This window comes from Dunckerocampus dactyliophorus, chromosome 15 (assembly GCF_027744805.1).
Source record: "Dunckerocampus dactyliophorus isolate RoL2022-P2 chromosome 15, RoL_Ddac_1.1, whole genome shotgun sequence".
Lineage (NCBI taxonomy): Eukaryota > Metazoa > Chordata > Actinopteri > Syngnathiformes > Syngnathidae > Dunckerocampus > Dunckerocampus dactyliophorus.
Genome location: NC_072833.1, coordinates 2,561,378 through 2,587,009, shown reverse-complemented (window position 1 = coordinate 2,587,009; position 25,632 = coordinate 2,561,378). Strand labels below are relative to the sequence as shown.

Below are 25,632 nucleotides of genomic sequence, written 5' to 3'. Positions count from 1 at the left end.
AAGTGCTCTGCATGCTAAGCTAAGATGCATTGCTACGTTTTAGTTATTGACTGAAAGATGTGTAATCTTTCAGTCAAAACAAAGGCAGAAATGTCATGCATTTTAAACGACGGATAGACCACCCACTAGCATTTTCGTCTACTCTCGTCTCGTCAACGAAAACTCACACACGGCTCGTCACGTTTTAGTCATCAAAAGAGCCATGTTTAGCTCGTCACCGTCTCGCTTTCGTCATGGAAAAAAGCTTCGTCAACAAAATGATTTCGGCACTGTTGACGAAAACAACACTGACGCACAGACACACGCGCACGTGCACGTGCACGCGCACGCACACAATGAAGAAAGTCTATCATTAATATTTTATAATACACTACAATGAAAAAAAATACAAAAGGAAGAAGTGTAAAGGAAGGAGGAAGCTGCTGACTTCACCTGTGGTTTGCTGTCATGTGACTCGCAAGGGTAGAAAACACAAAAGAGGAAGACGACACACACACACACGAACGCACGCACAGGCTCATTGATTTTGTGCACGAACACTGCGCTGTCACCACATACAGTGCAAGTCTGTGACCCCCTCCCCCTCCACCCTTTATACATGTGTAAATGCTACACTTGACACTTGTCACCCCCCCATGCCACTCTCATTAGAACTGCCCCTTTCCTTCCTCATCCTCTTGCACTGAGCTTCTATGTTGCTGCACACACGTAACGACATGTTTGCTGAGGATTAAAAAAAACAAACAAACAAAAAAAAAACAAGTATCCAAAGTCTTCCTGCCAAGGGCCACATACAGAAAAACTGAAGGCTGGGGGGGGGGGGGGGTCTGAACTAAGGATGCTAAAACTACTGTCATCCAATGTCCAGGGTGCAAAAATACATAATGATGAATCGTTGTTCGAGAGCGCCATGAGTGAACTGCTCAAGGATACAAGCCACGAGGCTCAACAACACGCTCCACATGCATCACTGTTTCTCTTCTACACCAAACATCTTTGTTAGAAAAATCTATTCAATTGGGTTACTTCGTGATTGAATCTTCCATTTATTGCTTTTATTGTAGTGTCTGTAAGATGACCTTGAGAGTCCTGAAAGGAGCACACAAATAAAATAGTTTATCATTCAGATTGCTTTGATGCCATTACGATAACAGCCACTAGGGCATCATATCCGAATATGCCGAAACCGATGCTGTGGTGTATTGATCAGAAAAGTAAGTACACCCGTCACATTGCAGCAACCATTTTTACTACACTATATCTTCTCAAGGGGCAATACTATGGAAATGAATCCACTTTACAGTAGTCAGTGCACTGCTTGTACAGTAGTATTACTTGATTTACTATCCGCTGAAAATGATTCAAAGCACAATCATTGTTGTCTAAATAGCAGGCAACACAAGTGAATAGCAAGCTAATGGTGTCTTGCCTACAGTCAAGCATGGCGGTGGTAGAGTCTCCAAGCGTGACCGGGGCTGCATGAGTGCTGCTGGCACTGGGGGAACTGCAGTTCATTGAGGGGAAGCATGAATTCCAACATGTACTGCGGGGTTACCACAAGAATCAATACTTTGATACAAAGTCGGTATCAACATGCAAAAAAACCAACAAAAACATAAATATCTGCTTTTTTTAAGTATCATAGGTACCAACTATTAAATTTTTCGCTCGCCGAGCCGTATTGAGCTGAGCTTGAACAGGATGACGAGACAGAGCAATGACAACAATCATGGTGCCAACACAAAAATGGAAAAGGAAAAATAAAAACAGCAATGGCGTTCAGCCTACAAGCATATAAAATTCGATATAAAAAGAACTGCTTTTCTTTGTGAATGTAAAATAGTTGACTCTTGGTGTTATTTATGAGCGTATTTATAAGCACAGTATTGTTTGTTTTTATATACTAGCAGGCTATAGGCCACTGCTGCTCTTTTTTGGTACTGCAATTTAAATTCTGTCCAAAAAGATGCTGAAGTACAGTGATCTTAAACACTTGACAGTTTGAAACAGTTTTTACTAAAGTAGACAATTTAAGAATACACGGGTTCTGTTTTTTATTTTTATCGTGGTGTTGAATAAGCATCGACAATCGTGGTATTTGTATCGACGACTGAAACTCTGTTACCGTGGCAACCCTAATGTACTTGGACATTGTGAAGCAGAAAGTGGTTTTCAAATATAATAAGGGAAACAAACCCAATTGAGCACCTGAAGGAAGGAAGGAAGGTGGAGGCAGCTTCACCACCAGTGATGTCATCATGGAAGAGGATTCCAGTAACAATCTGTGCAGCTTGAGTCAATTCCATGCCCAAGAGGATCAAGGCAGTGCTAAATGACAGTGGTGGACATGTTCACTGTGAGGTGGACTCCCTTGTGTTGCCAGCTTTTAAAAAATAATGGCTGTGTGTTGACTCATTTTCAGTGCATAGTCAATCCATACTGCTATACAAGCTGTACACTGACCACTCTAAAGTAGAATCTTTTCTATAATATTGTCCCTTGAGAATAGTATGAGAAAATGGTTGCTGTTTTGTGCAGCTGTTTTTAAAAAATGTCTTGTGGGAACATACAACTGAACACTAAAAGAAGATGCTGCATACTCCCTTCCGGTACTTTCTCTCACTCCCCCAAATTCCCAGCATTCCTCTCACATTCCAGCTTCACCTCCTCAACCTCAGCTCCTATGCTGTGCCCACGTTTAGAGGTCATGACTGCTTCCAGCGTCTCTCCCTCCACCTCCCACCCGCCTCCTGCTCCTACCCAGCATGCCAGTGGTGGCGGGGGGCTTGACCTGAGACCTCCACCCCCAGCGGGGCTCCTGAGGCTCAAGCTGGTTGGCATGGCAGGCAGCTTGGCACACCTCCAGCACAAAAAATACACACAACAGTTGCTACCTACTGCTTCATGTTGGTCATTTAATATAACAATATCAAGAGGAGATGATTTTTTGCAGTAGAAAACTGGACATGCTGACATAAAGGCCAAAAAGACTGTTCTGCAGAGAAAAAGAGAGGGACGGCGGGGGCCTAATTTGGTATTTCCTTTCTGGACATGGGAGGAAGGGCCATTGCCCCGGAGTGCACACACACACACACGCACACACACACACACACACACACACAAGCATACACACACACGGTCTCCTTTAATGACCCTTAAATGTGGCCTTAGGCACTGGAGCCTTGGAGAGAAACCAAAGAAAATATGCAAGCACAAATAGCAAAAGTTAATTTACAGTGTTGCATGGTTGCATTACATAAAAAAAGTATGCATATGACATGTCCTCCCAAGAATACACACACACAATGCAGGAGTTCAACTGGAGGTTAGACCTTCAGGCTCCTGCACTCAAAGAGAGACAGAGAGAGAATTCATGAGCAGCCCAGCGCTCACTGCTGGGATTACTGCGCACACACACACACACACACACACACACACACACACATGCAGGAAAAAAGGATAAATGAAGAATAAAAAAGGCATAAAATGAATAATAAGCTCACATGAATTTGCAAGAAGAGACACGGTTTTGCTGAGCCGGTAGATAGATCAGTAGGTAGACTGGTAGATAGATAGCTAGATAGATAGACACATAGTGTAGATAGGGAGGCATAGGTAGGTATAGGAGATAGGTAGAAAGATAGATGACGGGGGGCTCTGACTGTCTTTGATCGTCCCAGCTGAAATAATCAACAAAGCCCTGGAGCTGGACCTGGACCTGTGTGTGTGTGTGTATGTGTGTGTGTGTCATGGGATGGGGGGGTGTTGTGGCAGCATGCCAAGACTAACTCCCACCAGGAGCAACATCAAAGCCACTCTGTGTTTCTCTCCATTTCTATGCAGCTCTATCATGATGTTCTTTCTATTTTCATCTCCTGTTGTCCACTCAAGCAACGTAATGTTTCCAAACACACACACACTTCAGTCATCTTCATCAGCAGGTTGTCATGGGAGCAGTTGTGTGTGTGTGCGTGTGTGTGCAAAGCTCATGACGACGGTTATCTCCACTTACATTTCACGCACATACGTCCGATTGAATTAAAGCGCCAGAAAAGAAGACGTTGAACGCCTGCTGTTTCAAATTAAAAGCCCTTGTCTATTCTCTTACATTTCATCATGGTGAGGCTGTGAAAAGAATGTAAAAAACCCATAAAAAAATCTAATTAACTCCGGGGAAGTCATTGCTTTCCTACATGAAGACATTTTTTAAAATGTGCTTTTCTCCACGGATCTCGGCACAAATAAATATGGATAGAAGGCCATGAAATATATAAATTGGTCATAAAATAAATAAATCGGCCACTAAATAAGTCAAGTTTCATTCGTATTAGTATTAGTATTAGTATTAGATTGTGTTTCAGAATTCAATTCATTTATGGACAATTAAACACGCTGTTTCATTTGTTTTCATTTTCATTTTTAAATAGGAGTGTCACGAGACACCTAACTCACGAGATGAGACGATGCACGAGATTGGCTCCACGAGAACGAGACGGGATTTCAATATGAATTTGAAGAAAAGTACAATGAAAAAATAGGATTGGACAAAGAAACTTCTTTATTTAACCGAGTCAAAGAAACAACGCAGGTGCGTTTTGAAATGTTTATTGTCTCACAAATTGTCGCTCAAAGATATTATTGTCAACATTTTTTTAAACCAAAGAAACCACTGTAATGATAATGTATAATTATAATAATAATAATAATAATAATAATAATAATAATGTTCATTTGTTCAGCTGACAGTTTAATAAAGCATAATTTCTATAAACTACTTGTAATCACTCACTCAGTTATTGGATTCATTGATTAAACACTTATATAATACTGCACTCAACAAGAATTCAATCAATAATAATTCAATCAATAAACATCCATGCAACCAGTTATTGCAAAATCTACTTGTAAGAATTGTTTACCCGCTCAGTAAATACATTTTTGCCTACACTAGTTACATTATGCCTTTTTGCTTGATTTTTCCACTTTTGCTAGGATTTTGTTTATTTTATTTCTGCAACGAGCCACGTTCACCAGATGGCCCTTGCACCACACTTTGGACACCCATGCGTGTTTTGAAGGCAACTGTGTCCAAGCTCTGCCTTCGTGGCGCTGTTGGCCAGGGGCTGGGCTGCTTTATGGAGTTTTTGTTGACATGCATCGCATGGCATTACGGAGGTGGGGCTCACTCCTGCGCAGCTGCCTGGCGGATGCTTCGCCTTTGTTGATGGCTTGTATTTAAATACCGAATATATGCATGATGCAAGAAACGCTTAAATGCGCACCCTTACTTGGTAAATATAGCCACCATGTTGCCAAATTATCAACATGGATCTCTTCTATGCAGGAGGTGTGTTATGAAGCGGAACCAGTGATCGCCGGTGCTTGAAGGTTGGCGCTTAGCCAAATGCAATGAGCGTCAATAGAACTGCTGTGATTAAGGGTGTGGACAAGTCCGCACATCTATGTGTCTTGATCTGACAAATCTTTAAGTAAATTTGATCAAAAGCCGAATTACTACAGCTTGTGCTTGGACACCAACAAGTAGCAAGCAAATGTTTAACTCTGATGGAAAAAAACAGCCACAGGTGACTCACTGACGCTGTGAACACCAAGGTAGGTTAGATTGCCAGGTGTGCCTAAACCACTCAATGTGCGCCTCGCACCCTGCCACTTCCATATTACAGTATTACACATTTTACACATTTTCTCCAAACAAGAAATCTCACCTCGTTTTAATCTGAGATTATTTCAATATAGGAGTGTCATGAGATCTCGTCACATGATCTACTTATTAATTATATTTAATTTTTTACAAATATTTCTAACAAGAGGAAAACTTCTATGTTCTTTTTCTGTTTACTAAAATAATTGATGAGATTTTTTCAGCCAGGTGGGAAATGATGATCATTTGCATTCTGCTTGACAACAAATGTCCTAAATGTGGAGATCATGTTCTGTGCTCCCAGTAGCTCTTGGAAATATGCAAAACAGATCACTAAATCCCAAAATTCCAGTCTCTTCCTGCTTGTCTGTTCTACCTTCTTTTCACTTCCACTCCCCCATATTCCACTCTCTCGTCCATGTTTCCACCCCTGCCTCTCTAACACACACACACACACACCAGAGCAGTAGTCATTCTACTTATAGCCTTGCCATAAATCAACCTGTCATTCTCCGTCATGCTGGCTGCATTTCGCTGAGGCTTGTGGCAAAGGCGCACACACACACACACACACACACACACACGCACCCACCAGTAAGGGATGGCACACACACATAGCCACACAAAGATAAATACAAGGCATCCAAGAAGTGCTCAGGCAAACACAGAAAGGCACAGACGGGTTACAAGTGTAGAAACAACATTGATGTACACACACACTTTGTTCAGGTGTACCTAATAGAGTGTCCATGAGAGTATTGTTACCATAATTATGGTGGGCTATTAAACATGAGCATTACGATGATGATAATGGTCATTTAATGGAGTGATAACATGCATGAGTCAGTGATTCGGGGGGCAGAAGATGACGGTTTTTGTTATGCGCCATTGACTTGAAAGATGGCACATGGTGTAAACAAGAGTGATGGATTAAAATGAGGGTGCATGACTGACATTGAAAGTCAAGTTTTCTACGCATTTGGCACAATTTAAGTGACGTGAGGTACTTTTTACTTTACTTCATACATTTACTTCAGACAGGACACACACACACACACACACACACGTATGTAAAAACATTTTCAAGGTCGCATTTCCAGCTTTGCACAAGTCATCCTCTATCTGTGCTTCAGTGCATGCTCTCCTCTGCATTCTTCCCTCATCTTCACTCCATCCCACACACACACACACACACACACACACACACACACACACAGATCTGTCCGTTGCTCTGACCTCTCTCTCTCTCTCTCTCTCTCTCTCTCTCTCTGGGGAGTGTTGGCTGTCTGCCCAGCTCTCTCTCTGCGCCTCACACTTTCTCTTTTGTATCCTCTGTCTTTGTTCTCTATCTCCATCTATTGATCTATCTATTTTTCTAATCTCCTTTTGTCTCGCCTCTCCTGTGCCTACCCTCCTCCTCCTCCTTTTCCTCCTCCACCACCACGGCCGTGCATCCTCTTATCTCTTCATCCTCTCCGCTGTCATCCCCGCACTTATCTCCTGGTCCCCTCTCCTCGCCTCCCGTATCGTATCTCCTGCTATCTCCTCTGTTTTTAAGCGCCTCAGCCTCATCGCTCATGCCTCTCCAGCCTTCTGCTGCTGCTGGGCTTGTGGCAGCCAGCTTCAGGTGCCTCTCTCTGGGCACGGTGCCCACAGGGGGGTGGGTAAGATAGAGAGAGGCGGAGAGGGGTGATTTCTGTTGAGTCACACTTTGTGTAAAACTAAAAAAAAACAAAACATCAAAGTTCTCTCAGTTTTTTCTTTAAAAATGTCAGTTTATTCGCTAAAAAACACTGTTCTTAAAGGAAAACTGCACTTTTGCCCATCATCCCCAATCCATGTGAAACATCAACACGTCTTTTTTCTGTGCCTTCTAAAGACATAAAAACAGCTAAAAAACCTCCAAATACCGCCAACAACGCTCAGTTTACATAATGACTTGCATATTAACCGGGCTACAGTGACATTGTGATTATTGCTGCTATTAACGTTGTTATGCCGAAGAACTACACTACTGGCATAGGACACCTAGCTACTAGCCGGCTAGCACCTAGCTTCACCACACACTTGCTCACAACTCCTCAGGCCCCTACCGGAAGGTAACGCTAATAATTCCCAAAAAAGTGCAGTTTTCCTTTAAGATTTATGCAAAAATGTGGGACAAATGATGCCCCGCCCCTCCACAAAGCCTTGCAGAAGATGGTATTGGTATTTAACTGCCGGCTCGTGCTCCAAATCCTGCACTTGAATTTAGTTCAAAACTTCAGAGCGACAAACATTACTGCCGAAGATTCCTAAAGACAACACTCTTGTCATGAGCAGGTTCTTTGACGATCGTGTTTTTAACAGCAGAGCAGTCTGGTCATATACAGTATAGGATTTTAGGAGCCCAAAACAGCAGAAGCAGTGGTTCTCAACTGGTTTGGCTGGGGGATCCACCATTGCCCCTCAATGACAACTGGTGACCCAAATCGCGAGGATTTTTCCACTCAAAGTCATATTTGAAGGGACTGTTTTGAAAACAACATGGGCGACAGCGCTGAGACGCTGTCTCTTTACAGGCCGTTCTTCTCCAGCAGATATCGGCAGCTGTGTGCTGGATGGCCGGCACGTTAAGACTCCGCTCGATGTCCTTCCTCTCCAACTCAAGCTTGGCAGCCGCCCAGGAACATGGCATGCACCTTGCGGCGGCGTAGATAACGAATAGGGCAGACAAGAACATGAGTTCCATTCACAGACATTGGGTCATTACATTTTTATTATTTTTTTTCCCCCCAGGCAAAGACCCACAGCCCATTCGTAACTGTTCTGCGACCCACTTTTGGGTCCCAGGCCGCCAGTTGAGAACCACTGATATACTGTACAGGATCAAACAAGGCACCAAATATACACTACAGTATAGTAGTCTATACTATCTGTGCGGTGTGGGAGAAAGTTAGATGGTGCGTTCAAGGACCATCAAACAAAGTGAGATGGCTTTCCGCTTGCAACAAATGACATAAACATGAAAAAACTGAGATTTCTAAATGTATATATTTTTTCAAATAAAATAATGGCCCACATTTCCAAAATTCATATCCTTTTACATAAAATTCAATGTCATTTAAAAATGTATCTTTAAAAATAATTTAAAAGAATAAAGTTTCTCGTGCCCCGGTGGTTGGGGACCCCTGAAATACAGGATCTTCGTAGACAGGACTGTAATCTATTTGTGGCTGTGTTGGGGTCTAGAGGGGTCCGATTACGCGTTAAATATGGGTTAAATACGGGACAAACTTGCTAAGTTGGCACCACCAATCCCTCTTGCTGCATCCTCTTATTCTCTGGCAGACCAGGTGCATTATAATGTGTTTATGAGCAAGGGCAAACTGGTATCGCCAGATCTATTTGTGGTGGTCCAAATTTATTTGTGATGGGCCGCCACAATGCATGGGAAAACACTGATGTTTGACTGGCGTTTTTTTGCAGGCGGTCCCTAAAACAACAAAGCCATACAGAGCAGAGTTTCTTAACCTTTAGTGAGCCCATGCACATAGCAAAACTCAAGGCATGTCTATGAATGGCAACAGGTAGATGATACACCGGTTAGTTATGTACCGTCTGCCATCTAGTGGAAGAGCATTTAATTGTTGGGCTTGTCACTATATGTCGCTGGCATAGTTACATTATTTGTACAAAAATAAATAATCACGTTGGATCATTTTCCGCGACACACCTGATGATTTCTCGTGGCACACTACTGTGCAGTGGCAAAGTGGTTGAGAATCACAAATATGGAGGATGTTTGATTTGCCTTTTTGCAATAAAACATCACATCACTTCTGTTCCATCCATACAGGGACAGAGGATGCAATGCATGAGGGACATGAATGTTGGGAATAAAGCAAGATGGTCCTTATTTTGATGTTATTTTAAAGAAAAGAACATCTAAAAAATGATATGAGGAATAATGTGTGATATAATGTGGGTTGTTTAGTGTTGCAAAACTGTCATATTTTCATATATGTAGCTTTTATTGTATACTCCCCCCCCTGGAGCTCTCCCCTGCGCCCTTTTGACTTACAAGTCCACTTGTGCCAGGGGTGCAGCGCCCTCTGTCTGTGACCCCCAGGACTGCAGTGACAGTAAGCGTAGTCTATTCCTAACAGTGTCTATGTTTTGCAAACATCTTTCCAGAAGGTGATTTAGCAGCATGGTAACTTGACAGGAATGTGTAAAAATATTTGCTAAAATATGCTGCAACATTCTGAAAGGAAATAGAAACAAAATGTGTGACTGAGGTGTTTTTTGTCATGCAAAGAGAGAAGGGAAGTGCCTGTTTAACACACAGTTCGTGTTTCACAAAAGCAACGACATTTGACGAGTATACTGAACAAAAATTGGAATAAGCTAAGTGACGCTAGCCGCTGAAAAACGAGCTCTGTAACCATCTACACTAAAAATACACACAAAAGCATATTTTATTTGTAAAATGTATCATTAAGTTAATGGGAGAAGCTCTTAAACGAAGACAATGTATCCTAAAAGTAACGCTAAACGACCATTGGAGTGTCGTTTGATGGGTTGTAGTAGCGGGGTGTTACCAGTAGAAGGCAGCGTTTCTTCTCATCTGAATGACAGGGCCATCATTTTTGATTGACACTGTCAGAAGTATTTATTTCACAATATGTTCAGAAATTAGTGGAAGTAGAGTGTACTGGGAGATGTTTCTCGTGTTTTGAGACTCTTGTGTAGCTTTATAGGGCAATAGTATTGATAAATTAAGAGAAAACTCAGCATCATTGGCAATTTTTGCTCTTGCAATGGATGTCATGTAAATATGATCCAGATTAATTTCCATTGCTTTTCCTCCCCAAATCTAAATTAGCAAACAGAGATGAGATTAAGCATTTTCTGAATGACTTGTGGATGTGATGAAGCCGGGTCAGAGGAGGTTAAATTGGTCGTGTGGCTTGCGGTGGTGAAGCCAGTGCAGCACGCCAGCCGGCCAGAGCCTTTTATATAGACAATAACTACAATTAAGCGCATAGTACTGCTAGTGTAGAATCCACCATTTTGTCTAAAAAATATCTCTCACACGCACACTCATACACTAACTGGTTAGGAATTTTGACTGTATAGTGACATGACATCACTGCATCTAAACTTTCCCTCCCTGAAAAATTAAGCAGTATAAATAAAACAATAAATATAAATAATTATATGTTTGCAGAGAGGAACTCCAGCAAATATCATCATTATCGTTGGATTTGGACACCTTTTGAAGGTTATTTGGTTGCAGAAACTGTTTTGTTCTTGGTGCTTGTGTGCACATGCACAGAGATCAAAGTTCACCATAAACCTTAAGCAGGTCTTCAGATGCGAGGTTGCCTCCTAACTAAACAGGCGCATGCATGCTTTAACATTCACTTTCAGGATTTTCTAACACGCAAAAATACAAATTCCCTACCAAATTGGTGCATATAAATACATAAAGTTCCTTTCCATGCTGAGAGAGCCATTTGTGCATCATTTTAACCCAAAATAGAAACACCGCATAGTATTTAGGCTAAATACACACATTGCATTTCCCCACAAGTTGACATATAAGCACATTTTTTCATATGTAGACAGCAACTGTGGAGGGAAAAGTACTGAAAATTCCTCGCAGCAATGAGAACTTCAGGACCTCAGTTTAAAATGGCAGGAAAAACACTTTTTCACCCATGTAAATAACATAACTGCACACAAGCTAACAATTATTTCACAAATAAGTATAACTTTCTTACCTTATCAGCTTTATGCCACTTGTTTTTGCTCAGATGTCCAAAAAAAGAGTGCAAAAAGTGCGGCTGAGAAATGCCCAACAGCTCCACTTAGTTGTGCTTTTATTTTGACAGTCGCGATGAGTTCACCTTAAAAGTCCCCTTTATGGGTTACACAAAGTCCATTTATAAAAAAGAAAGACACTTAAACAAGCGTCCAGTGAGGAAAAATCCTTAAAAGTCCACTTTGGAATATCTAAAGACACCAAAACTAGCTTGTGCGGTCCGAACAACAGGTGTCAGGAACAGTGTGAGACTTAATGAACATAGACGGTCACAAAGTCCTCCAACAGCGAAGAAGAAGAAAACGGAAGTAGAATGTCTTAATATGCTAACTAGTTAACGAGCTAGTTTGACACCCCAAAAGTTGTGGTTCCCACTGTCGACTCTGCTCCTCCGTGGAAAGTGTCAAAGTGAGGAGGAGGAGGGTTGGAGGGGGTGTTTCTAACTGAAGAAGGTGTGTCCATCAAAGTGGAGCAAATTTCGGGGGGGAAAGAAGAGGTTGTCAGGGATAGGTTTTGAACCCACACCTCCAGAACGAGGACATCTTGACGCATGCGCAGTAAAGGCTGACTTTCACGGGAACTTAGCTTTACATGAGTGTGTTGCGTCATGTTTTTTTGAATTAGTAAAGTTACAATTAAATATTAGTGAATATATTACATTTTATTGATTAGAATTTCTAAAAATGAATGAGAACAAAATATTAGGAACACAATATTAAGCAGTGCAGATCTACATTGATAATGACCGTGCAGTATTGTTAAATTAGTGTTTTAAAAAAATATTTTTTGTGTGTTTTCATGAGATACAGTAAATAATAAATTGAGTTTTTTTGTGATGTGGTACATTGTTTTGGTATATTTGCTTGTATTTCGAGACCAAATATTAGAATTGGAATTTCTAAAAAAGAAAATATTATTATTATTACAGAGGTATTTATATAACAATATATTTTTGGACACATTATTAGGAACACCTCAGTAAGCAGTGCAGTTCTGCATCAATAATGAACATATTGTTAAATAATCTTTAAAAAAATGTAATTTGGTGTGTTTTCATCAGACATAGTAACTAATAAATGGACTGACAATGCAATTTTGAGTGCTTTGGTATATTTTTAGGCTATAAAAAGTGTGTAAGGAGTGGGATTTGAACCCACACCTCCATTTGGAGACCAGAATTCCCTGCTTGAGGAAGGCTTTTGATCCTTGAGTCTGGCATCTTAGACCACTCAGCCATCCTGACATACACAGGGCCACTTAAACTCAAGGTTCAGTGCCTATTCACATACATTTAAATATAAACTGAGACACAAAACCCCCAATTCCAACTCTGAAAATGACATAAAATACTTACACGAAACATGTTTTTATGCCAAGGTGGAGAAAAGTGAAAAAGGGAATTGTTGGATGTTTGGACTGTCTGTGGCTAACAGCTTATTTTAGTAGCTCCACTCCTCTTATATTGTTTGGACAACTTTTTCCTATATCGCTCTGTCCTCACTACATTTATTCACCCCGTTTGCGTATGTGCTCGACATGCTCACACAAACTCATGCGTTATCTCAAGGACATCCATGTTGTTGTGCAGTGCATCACTGATATCAGCGATTCTTATAGGGAGCATGTGTGTGAACATCATTAATGCTCCCATTGTGTCCTCAACAATAAAACAAACGTCATTTATCATCATTTGCATGCTAAATACTTGCAGACGAGGTATATTTATTTACTGCGATAACATCCATTAATGTGCGTGATTTAGTGCAGATCCATGAGTGGTTTATTTTGGAGCGGCGTATTGGCTGGAGCGGACGCTTTCCCTGAATGCACCTCTGTGCACTGACTGCACTATACGCTTTCAAGTGGAAAAAGGAGCTAAACATGCCTTTTTGTACATTTTAAAAGTGGAAGGTGGAGGTGTTATCATCTATTTGGTGCACCAAGAGTTAAAAAAGTGGAAGTGTAACAGGATGCTGAAACTACATAGATAGGGAAAAAGCGGGCTGTGGAATAATGTCATTATATTGTGGGAGGATAGGAAAATAAAGTAGCAGCGGTGTGACAAGATAAGGAATACAGAGTAGTGCAGCGTGCACGTGAAACGACCAGATAATGGCATCGAGAGGCGGACACATTTGTCTTCAGGCTGGATCTCCAAAACCAATCCATAAAATTATATTACACACAAACTGTGAGGCAAAAGTGTCTCCCAATTTTATTCATTCATTCATCCACAATGTGGTGATTCCCAGAATTCGTAAATTGTCTAGTTAGTTAGTGTTTTACATATACATATACACATATATATATATATATTAGCAAAAGCAAAAATCGGTAACATTTATATCCTCTCCCCACCCAAAACAACAAGATTCCTTCCTTGTCACACACCTGTGGAGTAAAGGGATTACTGCGAGTGTTACTGTCTCACTGAGTCCTGAAGGAGACACCACAGAAGAAGAAAGATAGCAGCAAAAAGACAAACCAGTGTGCACGTCAACACTCACTGTACACAGTTATTAAGTATGATGGTGAATATCTACATTGATGGACGTCTACTTTGTCAGCTACTGTCCTCCAGGGCGTTGACCACTTGCTCCAAAATGTCGGGGCAGCGGTCGGCGATCTGCTGCAGCACCTGGTTGGCGTACTCCTGGAGCTCTGCCCCCTCCCTCTCGCACAGCGCTAACTCCGCCTCCAACTGCCAGGCAAAGGGGGACACAAGCACAAGGCAAGTCATTTTGGAACACCTTGTGTTCTCTTTTTTGGATTATTTCCACTTCCTCTAGGTCAGGGTGTCCAAAGTGTGACCAAAGGGCCAAACCCGACCGCAGCTTGTTTTTTATGGCCCCTTTGCATATTGTAAAACTAAAATGAAATCATTGCTAATGAGATATATTGTTAGATATTACACTAATTTGCTTTGTCACTTCTAACACAAAGCTAAAATCTAAATAGCTTAGCATACATTGACGTACAGTGGATTGGTTTTGGCATCTATAATGCACATAATTGATCAAAGTGGCTCCCGCATTTTTGCAATTTTTCAGTGTGTGGCCCCCGGTGGAAAAAGTTTGGACACTGCTGCTGTTGGTTTCCCTGTAGTTTTGTCAATGAAATGCATATTGGCAGAAGGATTAGCCTCCTGTCGCCTGGTTGTTAAGAATTCATGCTAAACTACAAGCTATATGCCCTCGTTGGTCTAAAATTAATCATGCAGGGAAAAAAAAGTTCAGTAGAGTAAACTAATTAAATAGCAAACTAAATAAATAAATAAATACAAATAATAAAATATAATACCTGTCTCCTGTTTAAGTCCTAATGTCGAGCTGTAAAATAATTAAAGTAAATAAAACAAAGTACAGTAAAATTAATTTTACTTTGATCGGACATTTGAACTAAAATACATCAAATAAAATGTCTCCCTTAGAGATAAGGTGAGAAGCACTGTCATGATTAATCATGTAAGAAAAGAATTCATACAATTAATTCATATCGGCTCACGTCTGTTTTTAAAATAAAAAAATAATAATTAAATCAACTAATCTACAATGTAAAATTAAGAGTGGAAATAATACAAATACATGCACATAAAATAAATATAAAAAGAAATAATACATAAATAAATGAGTCAAGAAATCTTACTGTCTCATAGTTTTCAAGCCTTTATGCTAAAATTAAAATAAAAGAAGAAAAATATTCTTCAATAAAAGGAAAATAGAGTAAAAGTACGATAACCAGTTCAAATAATTACAGTAAAGTATAGGGTTATCTTTATGCCATTGTGCTCGGCTAGAGGCATGTGATCCTCTTTAAAACAAAAATTAAACAAGACAAATATTGTAAAATAAAGTAAACTACAGTCTAATAATACAATATACGGAATTAAATCAAATAAAATAAAGGATTAGCTCTTTGAGGCTTTATGTGAAGCTAAATAAATAGTTCATCTTTTCTCACTGGATGCTACAAGATGAATGATGACCTTTAAAGTGACACACACACACACACACACACACACACACACACACACACACACACACACACACACACACACACACACACGCACACGCACACACAGTGGTGCATATACACAGACTATAAAGTAAAAACTGTGGTTGTGTCTGATGTTTCCTTTGGCTGCAGTCAAAGCTGACTGACTACATAATGAACAATACATCTGTATCAATAAGAGTGCTGCTTGAGGAGCTAACATTAGCCACCATAGGTGTGTGTGTGTGTGTGTGTAATCGGAGTTTCAAAGGTTAAATGTGAGCTCCTTTCGCTGCTCTCATCTCTCAGCGGCATATTAATAGTTTTAGTCATGTGTAAAACATCTGGTAGTACTGACGTTGTTAATGAGTCATGTAAATCCCATGAAATATATTCCCTTTACGTATATTACACTGTTTTTGTCTTGATCCCATGTGAAGGCATGTACTTCAAGTGGCTCGTCCCATTGAGATGATGGTGAAATGGGATGTGCATTTATGCATTGCTGGAAGATTATTGGAACTCGACCCATTAAAAATGAACATGCATAAAAGTAAAAATAAATCAATAAAATGTAATCCTAACTGCATAATATTACGTATAATTGCACAAAAACAAACAGAAATACAAATAATTCAAAAATAACAATAATAAAATGTTTCCGTGTAACTGCATGGCCACATTTTATCCAATTGGAGAGTTGCATCGTGAAATAGTACAAAATAACGTACAAAAACAATAAAAAAAAAGTAAATAAATATGAAAAATTAAATAAACAATAACATCAAATAAAGTCTGTTATTTATTAATAGTGTTGCATCAGTCCATTAACGTGTAACAACATATTTGCCCTCTCAACTGCTTTTTTTTTGGCTGCAATCCCTCAGAAAAACACGGCAGTAAAGATAAGATAGGGAACTGATTGAGGATTTAGAAAGGTGTCTGCCTCTCCCGGCCTTGACCCTATTTGAGAAGAACTTGACAAGTGATATTTAAAATGTGCAAAGGATGAAATAAATTGCTTGATGAGGCAAGTCCTTGTGGAATAATGGCTGACTTGGATTGAATCCTTAAACTGTTTGCACAAGTGCTCTTTTTATGAGCTGCTGAAACAACATGTGATATTTTCACATGCTTTGGTGGCCTTCACCTGTGCAAAGCTGCAGAAACAACCTCTAAAGCTTTTCATTTGTGTCCATGCAATATGCGATATGTTATATGTGTGTGTGTTGCAAAGAAGGATCCTCCTGATTAAGTGTGTGACTGAGGTTGGCGGAAAGCACAGATAAAGTGCAGGTTGTTGAAGATGATTTTTACGACGACCATTAAAGCTCCATTATCGTGATGGATTGTTATCTGCAGGCGCGCGCGCGCGTGCACACACACACACACGACATGATATAGGTCTCACCGACACACTGGTTATCAGCATAGGAACGAAATGAGATGCGTCTGTATGTATCTTGACAGCAGACCTTGAACGTCTGCACCAGTGCTCTACAAATGCCATCCCGCGGGCCAAATGGGACGAGTTCAGTTCAAAACCTGTGAGCAACTTTTGTAGCTCATTCTTCAAAACAGCACATCACACGCCTTGACAAGGTTTTTTGCGTGTGGGCCTTAAAAACAGCATATGGAGAATCTTTGACTATGTCATATAGACCAGGGGTCCCCAACCCACGGACCGGTACCGGACCACAGGGAACTTTGAGGTGCAATGATTCAAAAAAATCCCCTTAAAAATACATCAGATTTTATGTAAATGCATCACAATTATTTTATATTAAAAAAATAATAAACAGTTAGAAATCCCATCGTTTTTGAATGTTTGTTGTCTTGTTTCATTGTGTTTCAGCAAGCGATGACCTGTCCTTTGTTCGACGGATCTCGAAAGCACCATAGTTGTGTGCGTGTGCTCACGCTCTCCCACGCTGCACAACAAATACAGTAGACTATCTGACTGTATTTTCTTTCATCTCATATTTGGTCCCAAATGCTGATACTATGTGGGAATGCATAAAGGTAAGGTTTGATGGCACTACTCAGTGCTAATGTGCATGGTTGTTCCATGCACAACATCAACTTAACTGCCTGTTACTACACACATCCAACAGTAACGCGATAATCTTCTCTCTGAAGAACAAACTCCAGGCTCATACTAGTCGATGGGGGGGTGTCTATTAATTTTGTGCTTTGAATTTGATGTATTTCCTGTCTCGGTTTGACACAATACATAGTAAATAAATAGCATTTCATGGCTACAATGTAATGCATTGACATTATATACAACATAAGAACAACAATGAAGGGAGAGCTCCAGCCCCTTCCGGCCATTATCAGTTAGTCACTAGCCTTCATGTAGGAGCATTTAAACTTAAAGGAAGAAAATATGCAATAAGAGCTAACACACTAGAATGAAATCATTGTGTTGTCGTACAGCAGCATTACAAAGCCCAAACGCAACATAAGCACGAATGTGTGCATTCAAAGTCACTGCACCGTTCAGCTGTATCGGGAGGAAATAGCATTGGTGAGGCCCCATAGTGCTCCATAGGGGGCGCTCACCTTGCCCATAAAGGCTGAAGACAAACAATGTTGTTGGGTGATAATGTGATAATTGCTTTAATATCATATCTCCACGGAGGGAAGCCCAATTCCTGGACTTTTATCATTAGATTCCACCAAAATCTTCCATCCCGTATTATCAGCAGCTAGAAAAAAGCTCTAGCGACGCCCTGTCTTGTTTTTGTAGCGCTCGTCGCGCAAAACAGCGCCCAATCAGTGATCGCAAAAGTGCGCAGACAAACGCCCAGTGTCGTCTGCCAGTCTGCACTCAAAGGAAAGGAAAAACAAACATGGCAGCTGAAAAAAAGTGTGATGTAGGACTATGTCCAACCACAATAATAAACATGGATAAATCAGGACTAAAACTAAGCATTATCTGTGTAAAGGCAGAATGCGTTGATGCAGGTAAAGTTTGCATGCAAAACACGGATGAGTAACAGCCTTGATGACGCGTTGCTTTGTTTTGCACGGCTAACTCAAAAGGCGCCAATTTTTGGGCAAAACAAAAAAGTGCTTCTGACTGACTGCTGCGGCTTTTGTATGTTGTTCTCCTGCTAGTTGTTCAACAGGCATTTGAGAGGTTAAAAGGATGCTTCCGCAGAAATGACATCACTTTAAGGCAGGGGTGTCCAAAGTGTGGCCCGTGACTCGTTTATTATTGGCCCGAGGCACGTTGTCGAAATAATATTAAACACTAAAACGGCAAAAATTGGAAAAAAATGAGGAAAAAGGCACACTGCAAAGAAAAATGCTGAGATGTTGATATTCACAATTAATAACACAAAGCTTTCGCTTTAAATATATGTAAATGTGTTTTTCATTGCCTTTTTATAAAATAAAAAAAACATATAAAAATATCAAGTGGCCCCCAGCATTCTAATTTTTCTGTGTGCAGCCCTCAGTGGAAAAAGTTTGGACACCCCTGCTTTAAGGCAAAGCAAATTGAACTGGAATTAACAGCACCTCTGCTGGTGGCAGACAAGTAGTGCACCTGAAAACAAATCACTTCGATTCCGGGCAAATGAACAATATTGATGATTATCCCCTTTCGTGAAGTTCTGTGAATGCAACAATCACATTTAACACAAAGGAAACTGGATTTGCAAGTGTCTTCATAAAATATGATGATAAGTACTATTTCCAATGTTGGTGTAACTCTTCTACTCTGATATTATTTTTACGGCAAGTACACCACATGGTGGCGCTCTTATTAAACCCCATAAGTGGGATTGACTTGACATTTCCCACACAGCTCAATGTGCTCTACAAGACAGCCACTGTAACTCTAGGCTGTTTAGTCAGATCATCACCACATTTGGTACACACCTTTAGGGCACAGACCAGCAGATGTGTGTCAGATTTGAGCAAGACTGGTTGAAAAACCTGTCCGCCATCATGCGAAATGTCTTTGCAGGACTGAGCAACTAACTGTCCATTTATCTAATGATGATAAAAGTCTGTGCATGTACGTCAGCATGTCTAATCTCACTTACAGGTTAAAGTTAAATGTACATAAATATGTCAACATAAAATGACACGTGTGTGTGTCTACTTTACATAAAGTTCTGTGCATGTTTACATTCTGAGTGACACCTTAACATGGTGGAACGATTTCTAAGAGGGGCGGGGGGATTATCGTATTTCTTTGTGCGCAAGCATCCTAAAAAGTAACTGACGCCCAACGTGGGGCTCGAACCCACGACCCTGAGATTAAGAGTCTCATGCTCTACCGACTGAGCTAGCCAGGCCATGCTAGCATTGACTAACTGTGGAAAACGGATGCAACAGTGCATTTAGGAGCAAACCAGCGCATGCATTCTTCAATAAAAATGCAAAGACGGTGATTATAAAAGAATTGAACACCCTGTCACACCCCTTTTATTTTAAATACGAGCAGTCTCCTTTGTTTGAATAATTGCAGTTACCTCCAGTCAGTCAGAAAATGGTAACCTGGTATCCTGGTAACCTGGTAGTATCGATACTACGAGTGGTATCAGCATTAGATTGATATTAGCGTCAAGAAAACTATATTTTTCAGTTCCCTTTTGTTCATTTTCATACATATCTGTGTTTTTTGCTGTTGTTATGACAGCAGTATGACAAAAATGTTTTAAGTGAGTACTTTCATTTTGTTACTGTTTTTTTCAAACTTTTTTTGGTGCCATGAGCGCTTTCATGTCACGAAGCATGTTGTTAAGCATGCTGGAAGGAAACCACAAAACAACCGGCACCTTTCATGTACACACCCTTTAAACAGCAGCTTCACTGTGGATATTTCAAGTTGATTTTTTTCAAGAATTTATGCTAATTCACTGTACACCTACCTAGACATATCCCTGATGTGTTTTCAGTATGTTAAATGTAATATGACGGTGTAAGCTAACCATTTCTTTCCCTATCCTCATTTTTATTGGAGTTTCTCTCCTCCCTCCTCCGTGATGACAAGTCAAATAAATGGCCGTCTCTACCGCTCCACATACCAAGCAGCAATCATGCTGCTGCCAAAGATCTTTTTTTTTAAAGGGAGAGTTCAATAAAGTGAAAGTCTATTTGTTCTGCAGCCAGCCGCTTGTCGCCAGGTGACCCACTGGCGTAAATCTCTTGAGTGATGTCAAAGGAGGTGCCAAAAAGTGTACGCCCTGTGCCCCCGCCCACATGCACACACACACACACACACACACACACACACACACACACACACACAGATGGTACAATCAACACATTAAAGTGAAACATTAGACTATAGGCAGCATGGTGTTTCCACTTGAAATTACTCAAATGACTCATATGAGCATGTAAATGTGACGTGTGAACTCAACTATCCATCTACTAAGTGTATTTCTATATATAAAAAAACACTTATGGTTGCTGGGTGGCTCCCAAAATGAAACCAGTTATAAATCTGAGTCACTAATGCGCCTACAAATGAGCTGGAGAGTCATGGAAACGGCAATAAAAGTGTCCTGAGCGTACCTGTTCCCGCGTCATGCCGTCCAGCTCCGCCTGCCAGGAGGCGGAGTCTGCGCGGTGATAGGAGGGGGGCGGGGCAAAGTCCTGCAGGATGACGGGGTCTCGCTCCTGACATAGCGAGGTCAGGTGACTGATGTACAGCTTCAGCTTGCTGCGGTTCTGGTCCAGATCCAGGAGAGGAGAGAGAATCTGGGCGTATTGAAAGAACGACATTTCATGTAGAATTTGGGAAGGCTATTTCGGGCCATGAATTACATCATAGCGGCCCATTTTTGCAGCAGATTTCTAAAAACATCAGCGCATCTTTAGAAAGCCATTATTGAGGATCTTTGACGAGTGTTTTTTTTGCAGCGTATCCTTAAAAACAGCAGAGTGCGCCTGTCGTATGTGATGACAATGTTAGCAATTTGGTTAAGTAAAAGTTTGAAGGTATGGCAGAGCCTTGCATTAGCGGGAGAGGGGAAAAGAAAGGAGACTCTCAGCAAATTAGTGGGATAGTCCTGGCGTAAAGTGTTTATAAGACAGTTATATAGTACAGGGGAACTCAGTAAAAGCAAGGCTTTAGTCATCCTTTAGATTGTGTACCATAAAAAGTTTAAGACGATCCAGTTGCAAACACGACTGCTCCTTTAATTGTATTATTTATTTATATGTTGAAGGCTATAGAATATTTTGGTTGTACTGTACAATTTAACAAGCCCACCGTGCTATCAAGCGAGTGCATTACGGCGCTATGAAAGCGTCTCAGGGGAGAAATAATTCCATGCCGCTGTGTGTGTGTCTGTGTGTGTGTGTTAGTGCCTCTTTTATTAGCCTCCCATGCCGGCCTACCGCACCCTGACTACGCTGTGAAATCACTCCAAAGAGAGTCATTCAGCTAGCAAACGGCCTGGATACATTTATTTCCCTACAACTCTCACACCATTCATTTATTTTCTCAAATATATATGGTGAAATTACATTAAAAGGACACTGAGGATGCATGCATTTTTCAGTAGCTTGTAAGTAGATTATATGGAGTGCATATAGCAATAAATCCACTGTTTTGATGGTCTGTTGATCAAAAAATAAATATCAGTACTATTTACATAGGCATCACTGTATGCACTCGGCCTGCTCGGCTCGGACCAGCGATAGCCTGTCATCATGCGAGGTTATTTTATTTAAGAGGAAAAAAACATTTACACGCCATCCTTGTCTTTATTCAGCGACGCATCAAATACTTGCAAAGACCATTAAAAAGGCAAAATGCCATAAAAATCTCCTCAGAATGCACGTGCAGGAGGGCACAGAGGCGCTCAGTGTTCAGATGTAATGTGCTATGGCAAATTACCCACCTCACACCGAGGAGAGTGTGTGTGTGTGTGTGTGTGTGCAACTACTAGAGACCCTTTCTCAGCATTGAGGAGAATAGGATTGTCGCAAACAATGAACACAAACAACATGCCTGTAATGAAATTAACCGCCTTACGTGCATCTCAAACACCCTGAGATGCGGTATTTTCTTCCACCTTATTGCCAATAAGACATCGTCAAATTCAGCCGTGTTGCGTTCAAGACAGTGGGAAATTCCACAAATTCAATCCAAAAAAGGTGTAAAAAAAAAAAAGAAAAAAGAGAAGAATAATTAATGATATACAGACACAAAACAAAATATATGCACATAAATGGTGGCGCCACAAAATATGAATGACTCATGGCTGTGATGATGAAAAGTAAACAAAAACCACTGTACCACCAAAACCACGGCATTCACGCACATGCGAAAGGAAAGTGAGCGATGAGGAACGACACACTGAGCGCATTCCCAATAACGAGTGAGGATGCTCACCCTTCTGTACAAAATGGTGAAGGGAGGGGAAATAAAGAGAAGGACCTGCTAGGCCCAAATGCCCTCCTCATCGTCCTGTGAGTCCATGAGCAGCGTGATACCAGAGAGAGCAGTGGGGGGTGGGGGGGCGTTAGTTTAGTGGGACAGGAAATACAGTAGTCGCGTTGTTGGCTGGATTCTTAGGATCTTAAGAAGACATTTAGACGGTAGATGACTCACCTGATCTGGAGAGGGCTTGTGGTTGTTGGGCAACTCCGCGTTGGGAGACGACACCTTCAGGTGGTCATCCTCGTAGTTGTCCGCCATCAGCTTCATCCTGTTTTGAGTCTGCAAGGACATAAAATGCAGTAGTTGTGGTTATAGGTTAGGTGACCCATGCACAGGTTGTCGTGTTATTTTCTATTGACAGTTGCATTCAGCATGTTAAAGCACTTGATCCAGTAAAACCTTGAACGTGCAGCATTAAACCCCCCGAGAACAAAATTACATTGTCTTTTCCGCTTCCTATCATCGCCTCCCTCTGCGACCCTGGATCCTCTTTCAGCCGTTCTCTGTTTCCCAACTTAACGTAATAAATCTCGCTTTACGGCGAACCTTGGAGGGGTGAGGGAGTGAGACATGAGAAAGCCATGTCGTCTCCCAGCGGAGGGGAAAGACGACTAAAAGGCGTGAAAACAGGAGCGCCCAACATGGGGCTCGAACCCACGACCCTGAGATTAAGAGTCTCATGCTCTACCGACTGAGCTAGCCGGGCTGACCATATGAAGAATGGGTCACGTGATCAGGACTAGGCTGAATTCAGTGAACAACCTGGTACTCAAAGTGGGGCAACATCACAGTTTTACCGCAATGCTTCCTCTTGGTTTGCGTCTCCTTATTTTATCTGTGAATGATTTCATGGATCTGCTCTTTCACACTTTCCTCGACCTGCTTGTTTCCTCCTTCCATGCTTTGCACCTTCTCTTTTTCCCTATGTTGCTCTTTTCCTTCTTCCTTCATCTGCTCTTTTCATCCTTCCTTTTTGTCTTTTCTTCCTTCTATGATTTGCTCTTTTTATCCTTCCTTTTTGCCTTTTACTTCCTTGATCTGCTCTTTTCATTCTTCCTTTTTGTCTTTTCTTCCTTCTATGATTCGCTCTTTTCATTCTTCCTTTTTGTCTTTTCCTCCTTCCTTGATCTGCTCTTTTGCCTTTGCTCTTGATCTTCCTTTTTGCCTTTTCCTCCTTCCTTGATCTGTCCTTTTTCTGTCAATTTTTTTTCTTTTCCTCTTTTCCATTCTTTGCTCTTCTCCTCCTTCCATGCTTGGCTATTTTCCTCTTTCCCTGCTTTGAGCTTTCTCTTATTCCCAAAGTTGTTCTTTTCCTACTTCCTTGATCTGTTTTTTTCATCCTTCCTTTTTGTTTTTTCCTCCTTCCTTAATGTTGTTTTCCCATAATTTCTTTTTTATTTTCCTCCACTCCTGATCCGCTCTTTTCCTCCTCATCTGACCGGCTGTTTCGCCAGTCTCTAAAACATCCTCATTTACAACTCCAACTTCTCCTCTAACACCTCTTTTAAGACACCACAAGTCCTAACAAAATGTGAATAACAAAAAGCAAACGCAAATCAGTTTTTCCCGTCTTTTCCCACCCTTTCGTGGTCTACTTCTTAATTATCAGGAATGCTGACCCTGGCGCTCTCCTTCCAGCTAAATCTAATCACATATTATTTCATTCCAAGCGTTACAAAGAGTGAGAAACAAATGAAGCGGGGCGAGGTGGGGGGGAAAAAATGCTGAGTTGTGGAAGAAAAAAATGTATTCTACTGTGATAAGGCGGAGGGGAATCGTAGATTAGATTATTGTATCATCATTGGAACAGTTATCAGTGTGCAAAGTTGCTGAGTCATGGCTGGATGTAAATGTTTGATTAACCTTCATGGTTGTGTGAAGTTTGGCATTAGTGAATTGTGTCATTGTCATTGTGTTTTCTGTTTTAAAAGAGAAGAAATGACAAATACAAGCCCCACAAGGTAAGGGTGATCCTTACTATGGCCTTGAAACAACATCCCCAAAAAGCCATCTTCTAGACATTTTCTAATAATGTGGATAACATATTGCAGCCAGGTTTCGCTCACAAAAGGCGGTCCACACATTGGTCAAGGCCGCACACAACCTGCATATCTCATCGACGGGGGCCTCGTGCGCAGTAAATTGTGGCTAAGTAAGGAGCTAACATCACAATGTCTTCTTCATCTTTCTAACATCACATTTTTGACCATTTTGCCATGTCGACAGGCAAACTGCAAAGTGACACCGCTGTCTGACATCAACAACCCATAATGCACTGCATAATGACCACTTTGTGTTTGTGAAACTACAAAATCTAGCAAATTCCTTATTTAGTGGGTGCATATTTTACAATTTTGACAACAGTGGCAGCCTGCTATTCACACTAACTAGCATGGAAAAACTACCAAATAGCAATAGCTAGCAGGGGTGTGAGATCTTGCGAACTTAAAATTTCTCCTTCAGAAATATATATATTTTTTGCGATAATAAATTCATTAATTAATCACACGATAAATGAAATATATTGCCATGTGCATGTGTGTCTGTTTTCTTCGTCTGTCGCCTCCAGACTGGCAGGAAGAGGATTCACTCTGTGCATTGGTTCAGCACCTAGACGCTTCATAGAACAATGGCAAACAGAGTGACACCTCTTGTCAGTCATACAGTCTCTGTGTCTGTGAGGGGAGGGGGGACTACTAGCATACACACACAGCAAAAGAGTGAAGCTTTGTGAGGAGCAATTCAAGGTAACGG

General features: G+C 40.9%; 2 protein-coding genes and 2 non-coding genes across 20 annotated transcripts in view; all 4 read right to left on the bottom strand.

Moving 5' to 3' along the window:
- wnt5b (wingless-type MMTV integration site family, member 5b) overlaps positions 1 to 12,085 on the bottom strand; it is a 51,140-nt gene extending 39,055 nt beyond the window's left edge. Inside the window, exon 1 of the mRNA XM_054800943.1 lies at positions 11,431 to 12,085. The gene's annotated coding sequence lies outside the window, so the exon portion shown is untranslated. The remainder of the gene's footprint in view (positions 1 to 11,430) is intronic.
- A 1,589-nt stretch (positions 12,086 to 13,674) lies between these two features.
- Positions 13,675 to 25,632, bottom strand: part of LOC129194750 (ELKS/Rab6-interacting/CAST family member 1-like) — a 73,784-nt gene continuing 61,826 nt past the window's right edge. For 12 of the 17 annotated variants that reach the window (XM_054800098.1, XM_054800099.1, XM_054800101.1 and 9 more), the window contains 3 exons: positions 23,050 to 23,157; positions 21,003 to 21,188; positions 13,675 to 14,172 (listed from right to left, as the gene is read on the bottom strand). In XM_054800098.1, coding sequence (XP_054656073.1) covers positions 14,035 to 14,172; positions 21,003 to 21,188; positions 23,050 to 23,157 — 432 coding nt within the window. In that variant the 3' untranslated portion in view covers positions 13,675 to 14,034. Of the gene's footprint in view, positions 14,173 to 21,002; positions 21,189 to 22,830; positions 22,906 to 23,049; positions 23,158 to 25,632 lie in introns of those variants that run through there. The other 5 variants (XM_054800108.1, XM_054800110.1, XM_054800111.1 and 2 more) reach the window with 1 other exon arrangement.
- trnak-cuu (transfer RNA lysine (anticodon CUU)) lies at positions 19,705 to 19,777 on the bottom strand. Its single transcript has one exon. It is a non-coding gene; the product is annotated as a tRNA-Lys (tRNA).
- On the bottom strand, positions 23,512 to 23,584 carry trnak-cuu (transfer RNA lysine (anticodon CUU)). The gene has a single exon. It is a non-coding gene; the product is annotated as a tRNA-Lys (tRNA).